General features: G+C 47.5%; 4 protein-coding genes across 4 annotated transcripts; 1 reads left to right on the top strand and 3 right to left on the bottom strand.

Annotated features, from left to right (window-relative positions):
- LOC126568432 (origin recognition complex subunit 6) lies at positions 1-877 on the bottom strand. The gene is made up of 2 exons (XM_050224905.1): positions 781-877; positions 1-703 (listed from the first exon to the last, which is right to left on the bottom strand). The coding sequence occupies exons 1-2, from the start codon at positions 858-860 to the stop codon at positions 1-3; spliced, it is 783 nt and encodes a 260-aa protein (XP_050080862.1). The 5' UTR covers positions 861-877.
- A 581-nt stretch (positions 878-1,458) lies between these two features.
- On the bottom strand, positions 1,459-2,213 carry LOC126568512 (methylosome subunit pICln). Its single transcript, XM_050225001.1, has 3 exons — positions 2,074-2,213; positions 1,580-1,992; positions 1,459-1,510 (listed from the first exon to the last, which is right to left on the bottom strand). The coding sequence occupies exons 1-3, from the start codon at positions 2,193-2,195 to the stop codon at positions 1,479-1,481; spliced, it is 567 nt and encodes a 188-aa protein (XP_050080958.1). The 5' UTR covers positions 2,196-2,213; the 3' UTR covers positions 1,459-1,478.
- Positions 2,214-2,844: 631 nt separating this feature from the next.
- Positions 2,845-4,402, top strand: LOC126567663 (rRNA 2'-O-methyltransferase fibrillarin). The gene is made up of 3 exons (XM_050223880.1): positions 2,845-2,857; positions 3,088-3,488; positions 3,815-4,402. The coding sequence occupies exons 1-3, from the start codon at positions 2,845-2,847 to the stop codon at positions 4,400-4,402; spliced, it is 1,002 nt and encodes a 333-aa protein (XP_050079837.1).
- A 283-nt stretch (positions 4,403-4,685) lies between these two features.
- On the bottom strand, positions 4,686-5,225 carry LOC126568562 (ribonuclease H2 subunit C). The gene is made up of 2 exons (XM_050225058.1): positions 5,065-5,225; positions 4,686-4,987 (listed from the first exon to the last, which is right to left on the bottom strand). The coding sequence occupies exons 1-2, from the start codon at positions 5,216-5,218 to the stop codon at positions 4,686-4,688; spliced, it is 456 nt and encodes a 151-aa protein (XP_050081015.1). The 5' UTR covers positions 5,219-5,225.
- Positions 5,226-8,262: the final 3,037 nt, after the last annotated feature.

Below are 8,262 nucleotides of genomic sequence, written 5' to 3'. Positions count from 1 at the left end.
CTACCCACTGCCCCGTAGCTGTTCCAACTCTCGGTATGCTTTTTCCAACATTCGCTTCTTCCAGTTCTGGTACGGTTCGAGTTTTTCCGGGCTTGGATGTTTCCGTCCGGCACCACTATCACCATGGCTGCTGGCTTCCTGCGCCTTTTCCCTAATGCTATCCGAATCCTGTCTCACGTCCTGTGTTTTCGGTTGTTTCGTATCAAGAGGTACCGTGGACAAAAACTTGTCCCAATTCTTCTCCAGCATAGTCCACTGGGCTGGTTTTAAGTGACTCAGCGGGACAAGTTTCGTTTTCGGTGGTTTTATCTTTTGACGCTTGCAAGCCTGAAACACGGCCATCGTCGCGTACTGTGGGTGTGTGAAATCGGTTACGCCTCCCTGATCTCCGGCGTACCGTTTGTACGCTTCCAGCAGTGCTGTTGCCTCCTTCTGCACCTGACTCAACCCAACCTGCACACAAATCTCACCGATTCCGAGTATTTTGTTGATGTCCAGTATTTTCTCCAGCGTACGGCGCCCATTAGCGTAGGAGGGTTTCTTCAGGCCGGACAGTTTGAGGGCGGTTTCAGTGTCGAACGGTAAACCGAGAAGACTGGAGGCGAGATCGATGCAGAGCGTTGCTTTGGCGTAGTCTCCGATGTTGGCCATTGCACCGCTGGACGAACGGATCGCAAGCAGTCGTTGTAGTTCGGTTGCTTTACTGCACCCAACGGCAATAGAGGAAAAAGGGAATGTAAACAGACCTGCCTGTGCAAATATGCCGTGGGCAGTACTTACGGTGCAAGGGAATCATAGTTGGTTAGGCCCAGCTTTTGAATTAGTTGATGCAAAACTTTGTTATTGCCGGAGGAGGCCATGATTTGCGTGTGCTTATAGGTCGCTGTTTATCCCGTTTACCAAACAACAGAGATGATCTTTCGAACGAATATTTGGCGCGAATTTGAACGTCAAACGATTACATTTGGGAGAACGCACCGTGACAGATCGGGAGAGAAAGCGCAACATAACAGAGTTGCCAATATCTCCGCGGAAGTGTGATATTATTGGATCTTTGTTTGGAAGTTACTGTTTTGCATCATTTTACCTTCTTTTTCTGCAGAATTCGAATTCAAGAAAATACTCACACGTAAACCCGCACAAGGATATGATTTTTTGTTACCTTTTTTAATTCAACTTATCACCCAACATGATTTTAGCAAATCCGCATAATTCCTAGTATAGCGCGCGCAGAGCATCTCTGGCTAAGAATGTGTAATTAAAATAATAGTAATGTAATAGAAACACGACGACACGCGATGATGATCCCAAAAAATGGCAACCCGAACCGGATCGGTTTGTTTTGTCCTTGCTTTTTCATCTCTTTTGCTGCAGGCCCACAGGAACCGCCAAATGACTACATCCAGCCTGTATCATTCCAATCAAGATTCGTTTAATACACAATGTGGTGTTCGTCTGTTCCGCTCCAAATCCGATGGTTATTCTTCAGCGTCAGCGAATTTATCCTCATCTATAAAAGGAACGGGAATTATTGATGATTGCTAGCCAGCTAGCACTAGGACTTAAGTTATTCACTCACCATCCAGCTGCAAATTTCGCATATCCTCAACCTCCTCCAGCTCATCCTCTTCCGCTTCCATGTAGTCCTCGTCCTCGCTTACATCCGATCCCGGGTTCAAAATCTGACACTCCCGCATGGCACTGAAAATTTGATCCACAATCTCTCGGCTTGTTGGCTGGAGCCACATTTCCGTAATGGCCCCGTCAGATATCTCCGAATCGTGCCCTTCGTCATTCTCTTCGCCCACCTCGTCCGGATGCGCATCACCATTATTCTCTGGATAGCCGGTGTAGAAACCGGGCCAAACGATGTTCACATCCACCATCAGAAAGATGCCTTCGCCCGGCACGGATGAAATGGCGTGTGCTGCGACACGGGGCCACGGAATGCTGATGCTCGCATTCCTTTCCTCGCAGCTCCAAATGCACGAACTAGGCAACATTTAGCGGACATGATGGAAAGGTGTGAGATGTGTATTTAAACTTACATCCGTTGTATGATCGCTGTTTTACCTTTCAGTCAGATGCAACATGCCCGGCGATGGAATCAAATTAGGGCCCATCTTAAGCTTCACGTCCGGTGCAGAATAGATGATCCCTTCGGTCGGCGTGAACGCCTCTCCTATTGTAACCATTCTTCACAATGAACTTGCTAATTAGGCGATGTTTCAAGCAGTGAACCGATTGTAATTGTACGATTTCGGAGGATGCCGCTAGTTCTGTGTTCGGAATAGGATGGCCACAACAACAACACGCCAGAATCAGCGTTGGTACAGGGTGTCTCGAGTAAACTACATGTACCGGCTGTCACAATAGAAGGAAATATCGTTTTGCGTTCAAGCCGGCAGCAAGAAGGGAAAGAAAAAAAATGTAATTTAATTTATTTCTTGTTTATTTCATTACAAAAATGAAATTAAACACCCATAAAAACTTTTCAAAAAGTTCCACAAATCTGTTTCGGGAATATGACTATATTTGTCATCCAGGCGATCGAACCTGGCTGCGTGCTGATCGTTCAAATACCAAAGTGGTAGCCCAATCTGTCGTTCGGGGTTTTTGACGTCTAGACGGCTCTGGCATCGCAGGAGGTAAACGCACGTGTTTTTGAGTTTGGTACGGCGTGCTCCGCTGTACGGTGGAATAAATTTAGCAAAATTTCTCATAAAAACGCATCCCAATAGCCTATAGTTTTGAGCTGTATCTTGAACCAAAGATAAAAGTGAACGCCGTGTAGTATTCGTAGGCTTGTTGGAAAAGGTGTTTGCGCTGTATTGTTAAACAATCATGGGTAAACCAGGTACGTAATGGATGGAGCAGCAGCGTGTGCCTCGCGGTTTCTTGTGGCGGCCGGCGTCTGTGGATGCCTTGTGCTTGCAGTGGAATAGAATGCATATTCCATCGCCCTCAAACCAGAAATGGCACAAAGAATGGCTTTAGCAGCATTTGTTTTGATTTGTGTTTGATGCATAAATCAAACGAGCATTTTTTTTCTTTCTTTTCCTAACCTCTCTTCTTGCGTTTTGTTAGGATTCTCACCGAGAGGCGGTGGTGGCGGTGGCCGTGGCGGCGACCGTGGTGGCCGAGGCGGACGTGGAGGTTTCGGAGGTGGTGGTGGTGGACGTGGCCGTGGAGGATTTGGTGGCGGTGACCGTGGTGGTCGAGGCGGAGGCGGTGGTCGTGGTTTTGGCGGACGAGGTGGTGGTGGTCGCGGGGGTGGAGGCCGTGGCGGTCCCGGAGGTCGCGGTGGACGTGGTGGACGCGGAGGAGGTGGAGGTGGACGGGGTGGCTTCAAGGGAGGCAAAACCGTCATCATCGAGCCGCATCGTCACGAAGGTATCTTCATTGCCCGTGGTAAGGAAGACGCGCTGGTTACGCTGAACCTAGTGCCCGGATCGGAAGTCTACGGAGAGAAGCGCATTTCAGTCGAGGTAAGTCGAGCATTAGTTATCCAACCCGGAGTAGTGTTGTGCACGAATCTTTGAAATAGAGATTCAGATTCATCCAACACTAACCCTAATTGACAACAGCTTTGAGATGATGACGCGCACAGGGGTATTGAATTGGTGATATGTAGCCAACGGAGACGCACCGCTGATGGGAAGTGGAGCCCGAGGCATACCTTCCCTCTGGTGCGCGCTTCGTAGAACCTGCTCACTGACGCTCTAGCTGTTTATCTTAACAAGCTTCAAATTATTGATCTTTTACTGCGTTTTTCCTAATAATTAACGAATGTTATCCTTATCCCCTTAAACAGACTGATGGCGATAAGAAGGAGTACCGTGTGTGGAATCCATTCCGTTCAAAGTTGGCCGCCGCCGTGCTGGGAGGTGTAGACAAAATTCACATGCCACCCGGCAGTAAGGTGCTGTACCTTGGTGCCGCATCCGGTACCACAGTGTCCCACGTGTCCGATATCGTTGGCCCGGAAGGTCTGGTCTATGCTGTCGAATTCTCGCACCGTTCCGGTCGCGATCTGCTAAACGTCGCGAAAAAGCGTACCAACATTATACCTATCATCGAGGACGCACGTCATCCCCACAAGTATCGCATGCTGGTAGGGCTGGTCGACACAGTATTTGCCGATGTTGCCCAACCGGATCAAGCCCGTATCGTCGCGCTGAATGCGCACAATTTCCTCAAGAACGGTGGCCACTTTGTCATCTCGATTAAAGCATCCTGTATCGATTCAACGGCCGTACCGGAAGCGGTATTTGCCGCCGAGGTTAAGAAACTGCAATCGGAAAAACTAAAACCTCAGGAACAGATTACGCTCGAACCATACGAGCGAGATCACGCAGTGGTGGTGGGTGTTTATCGACCCCCGCCGAAGAATGCGGCGTAATGGAGGCCGATTGAGGGGAGAGGGGTCTCAGGATTCGTGACTCGGGACGGGGGAGTTTTTTTAGCTTGTAAGAACTATTTTTTTTCTATATTTCAACCACAAAAAGGAAACAATTACAAAAAGTTATCACTATGTACACAAAATACATAAAGGATAAAATAGAAGAGATGACGGATGTCGGTGTTAATAAAGTCGTTTAATTTTAGCATTCTTTTTTTCCGTTGGATATAACACCCAATACGAGATAAATTACAAAATAAATAGAGATATATTATACACACTTTTAATGACCATTATTGGTTTTATCCCCCTGTTCTTGTTTCACTTCTGTTTCATCCGCAGCGTCATGTAAAATTTCCGACAATTGTAGCCAAGTAAGTGCCTTAGCTAGCGGATCATTCCGGGACGGGATTCGATCGTAGTTCCAGTATGTGAATTCCCGAAAAGCTCCCGCAAACGTAAGCGTTCGATCATCGTCGGCCGAGTGCGGTTTTTTCGTTTCCTGCAACATTACACCCGTATAGCCTTCCGGAAGTGTCGTCACCTTCCCTTGGAGCGGATATCCTCGGAGCGCATTACGAAGAGCTGAAACAGATGGGATATCGTTTAATCGAAAAAGTGATCGAATTGTGCGTGTAATAGATAATAAGATAAATACATACTTCCATCTGGTTGTGTTTCGGTGTACGGTGTAAAAAATTGCTCCAAATTAGCCGGCCCGTCACCACCGATCGACGCCGGAATGTACTGTAGGTTGATCGCGTTTTTAAGACTGCTTTTAACGTCCTTCGAGCTCAGCTTCAAGTTGATAGCCATTACAGAATACAGATTTGTTTTATGAGCGGCAAATTTACACAAAAATGCAAGCGGTGCCTTTCGCGCGTTGGTCTTCTTGTTCTTTTGCTGCGTATGTCTTCCAGATGCAAGGTAAAAAAAATGTAAAACTGTTTATTTTAAACGAAACGGCAAAGCAGCTAATTTTGAATTATGGTAGTAAAAAAGAGAAAAATAAAAGCATAATATCGTTGCAGGAATGTAAAAAACGAATAATAAATAAAATATTTTACTTTGAACGTGCATTCATTTTTACGAAAATCAGTCCGGAAGGTTATCAACCTGCTACTGTAAACGTGTCGTTATGACAGCTGAAATGTCCGACAGCGCTGGACAGTGACAGATGGATGGTAAACATCGAAACCACCATATGACCGCATACGGTATTCCTTGTGTGCGTGAGCGAGACACCAGCATCTTGGCTTCGAACTCTCCCACAACGGCCCACAGCAAACGCGTTTCTTACGGAGTGCACTTGTTCTGTGTGTGTTTATACCATCGTTAGAAGTGCGTAGAGTAGGTTGGTCGTTCGGTTTCCTAGTCGCAGACTCATTACAATTCCGTGCTGTGCAGCGTATTCGTGTGAGTTTTTTATGGTGTTTGGTGTTTTGGGAGTTGTCGGATCGTGGTGCATCCTAAAATGCTCTTCAGTGCAAGGCGAAATCATCCCCACGCCACTATTCTTGTCCCGGAAAATAGGGATGGGTTGTTGTTGCGTTTCGTCTGTGTTATGTGTGTGTGCGTGTGCGTGCGAGAATGTGTAACTATTCCATTCACTTGGCTGAAGTGCAATACTCTCGTCTGCCAGCTTTAAACGTGGTTCGCGTAGTTGAATCCAGCAAAGTGTGCGCTGTGGGAAATAATCGTCTACGTGGTGTGGTCTCTACGTGCGCTGGCTGTTGTTGCTGTTGGGCTAGGTTGGTCCAGCGGTGTCTTCGATCGATGTTGCATTGCGTCCGTTTGTGTGCTACGCAAGTTCTTAAACAATCTTGATGATCAATTCACGTCTGATCCGTCCGTACGGTTGACGTAGTCTTTTCCTTCGCGTACACAAACACACCGCCACTGCACGGTGGACCACCGGACAACACGGGCGAAGCAATAGCCAAGAACAACGCACGGAGCAAAGGCAACGTCGTAGCGACGACGCATCGGCAAAGTGTGCGTGCGCTAGTGCGACCAGCATCGACGACCGCAGAGAGAAGTCCCGTGGTGTGTCCGGCAGAGGGTCGGTGTCTTTTCGTTCTTCTCATGCACACTCGACATGCCACCGTCGTCCCCACCCTTCCCCTGCAGCTATGCGCTTCATGCTTCTCCTCATTGATGGTTTGGATGAGCTGGAATCGGTGGAGTGGTGCAGCAAGTCTAGATAAAGTGTTTTGAATGAGGAGGAGAAGGGGGGGAGGGGGGTGTCAGGGGGCAAAAACCTGTGGACACCCGAATCGAAGGAAGGACGACTTTTTCCGTTTCTTACGCCTGCTTGCCCTGCGTTAAAAGGGCGTGAAAAAGAGAGAGATACGGGCTGGCCGTCACACGCCTACACGTAAAGAGCATAAAGACGTCGACTACACGACGACAACAAGCGATCAAGAGCGAAGAAACACCCCGCGGACGGGTGGGAAGAATGCGAAGCATGAAAAGGCAAGGGGATACACAAAGCGGACCGCGCCGCGAACGATCAAGGCAAATTAGCGAAGCAAACCGGGCGCAAAGGCGCACTCTGCCTGCCTGCGCGTGTGTGTATGTGCGGCAGTGATGGTCGTCGGAATTGCCGTGTGGCGATGATCGCAGCATATTTTTGCCCCGGTTATTATAGTTCTTTCTGTGGGGCGGCAAATGTTTGAAACATACAGACGAGAGGCGTAATTTGTAGCTTTAATGTCATTTTGACAGCTAGGCAAACCTTTTGTTTACCTGTGCTCCGTAGTTGAGTTTTTGAAGCTGAGATTGGGATTTGAGAGTCCTGTCCTGGTTCATAGACTATAGCTGATACAGCTCACATCTCTTCCAATAAGGATTCATTTGATCTCCAAAAATAAAGAGATGATTGTGGTCTCCAAGACCCAAAGTTTGTGTCTGTATGTATTCTTTCTGGCTTAACAACCTGCTGAGCTATTCCGGCCATCTAATGCCTTACTAGACTTGCTGCTCCCACCTAGTTGGATAGTTAGCCCTCTCGGATAGGATTCGAACCTGGGTCCTGCCGTGTGAAGATCAGGCATACGACTCTTTTTACAGATCGATCCGGAGCAAGGTTCGTTCCTATAGGAATCATGTTGGATCCGTGAGTGCTTGCATGTTGGATCCGATAGTTGTGGGAACAGGAATCCACAGTGGATTCATGAATGCATAAAAACGCTTAAAACCTATGTATGGGGCCTACGTATGGGTCGCTTACAGATGACTCCGACCCGGTAGGTTTCGGACCCAATCTGCAAAATCTGCAGAAAATCTTCAAAAATTCCAAAAGGCTCGCTTTTAGTAAACAAATAATTCGTCCCCCTTGTAGCTCATAAGCCCTGGCCGTGCAAAGCTTCTGACTACATTCGCTTCAAAAAACTATTCATTCAATTCGATCGACGATTGATAAAGAATAAATGAGCTAAAGTTGATAATTGATACAATCCGGCACGCGGTATGTGTTGCCTAGGGAACGAGTGTAAAGTGAAAATATCAATGAATAGTGCGAAGAAGTCGTCCACCGTCGTCCATCTTCCACCACCGTTCATCTTTATTGGTTCGACAACACAACAAGTGTGAGTTGTGGCGCAACAAAGCACAGACATAAAAAAGGCACTAGTCCGGGGCTAGGGTTGACATGGAATGTCCAGCATAGCACAACTGTGCAGTCAATGCTGCAATGCTGTAGTGGTAGAGCGGGCCCGCATTAAACGTAAAGGTAAAGGGAGCACTAATAGTAGTTGTAGTAGTCATATTTACTGCACCGCTTGCTTGACAAGAAATACAGTGTGGAAAGAAGGGGTTTTCACACAAACAGTGTGAAAAGGCAATGATCGTTTGTACCC

The sequence above is a fragment of the Anopheles maculipalpis genome, chromosome 2RL, assembly GCF_943734695.1.
Source record: "Anopheles maculipalpis chromosome 2RL, idAnoMacuDA_375_x, whole genome shotgun sequence".
NCBI lineage: Eukaryota > Metazoa > Arthropoda > Insecta > Diptera > Culicidae > Anopheles > Anopheles maculipalpis.
The sequence above is the reverse complement of the archived record's forward strand: the minus strand, read 5'-3'. Positions and strand labels throughout refer to the sequence as shown.

Bases quoted from the DNA above. Each gene is read 5' to 3' on its own strand.
- LOC126567663 (XM_050223880.1), top strand. The intron at 3,489-3,814 runs GTAAGTCGAGCA...CCCCTTAAACAG, and splicing joins AGAAGCGCATTTCAGTCGAG to ACTGATGGCGATAAGAAGGA.
- LOC126568512 (XM_050225001.1), bottom strand. From the start codon at position 2,195: ATGGTTACAATAGGAGAGGCGTTCACGCCGACCGAAGGGATCATCTAT. The intron at 1,993-2,073 runs GTAAAACAGCGA...AATGTTGCCTAG, and splicing joins ATGTTGCATCTGACTGAAAG to TTCGTGCATTTGGAGCTGCG. The intron at 1,511-1,579 runs GTGAGTGAATAA...TTCCTTTTATAG, and splicing joins GCGAAATTTGCAGCTGGATG to ATGAGGATAAATTCGCTGAC.
- LOC126568562 (XM_050225058.1), bottom strand. From the start codon at position 5,218: ATGGCTATCAACTTGAAGCTGAGCTCGAAGGACGTTAAAAGCAGTCTT. The intron at 4,988-5,064 runs GTATGTATTTAT...CATCTGTTTCAG, and splicing joins CGAAACACAACCAGATGGAA to CTCTTCGTAATGCGCTCCGA.
- LOC126568432 (XM_050224905.1), bottom strand. From the start codon at position 860: ATGGCCTCCTCCGGCAATAACAAAGTTTTGCATCAACTAATTCAAAAG. The intron at 704-780 runs GTAAGTACTGCC...CGTTGGGTGCAG, and splicing joins AACTATGATTCCCTTGCACC to TAAAGCAACCGAACTACAAC.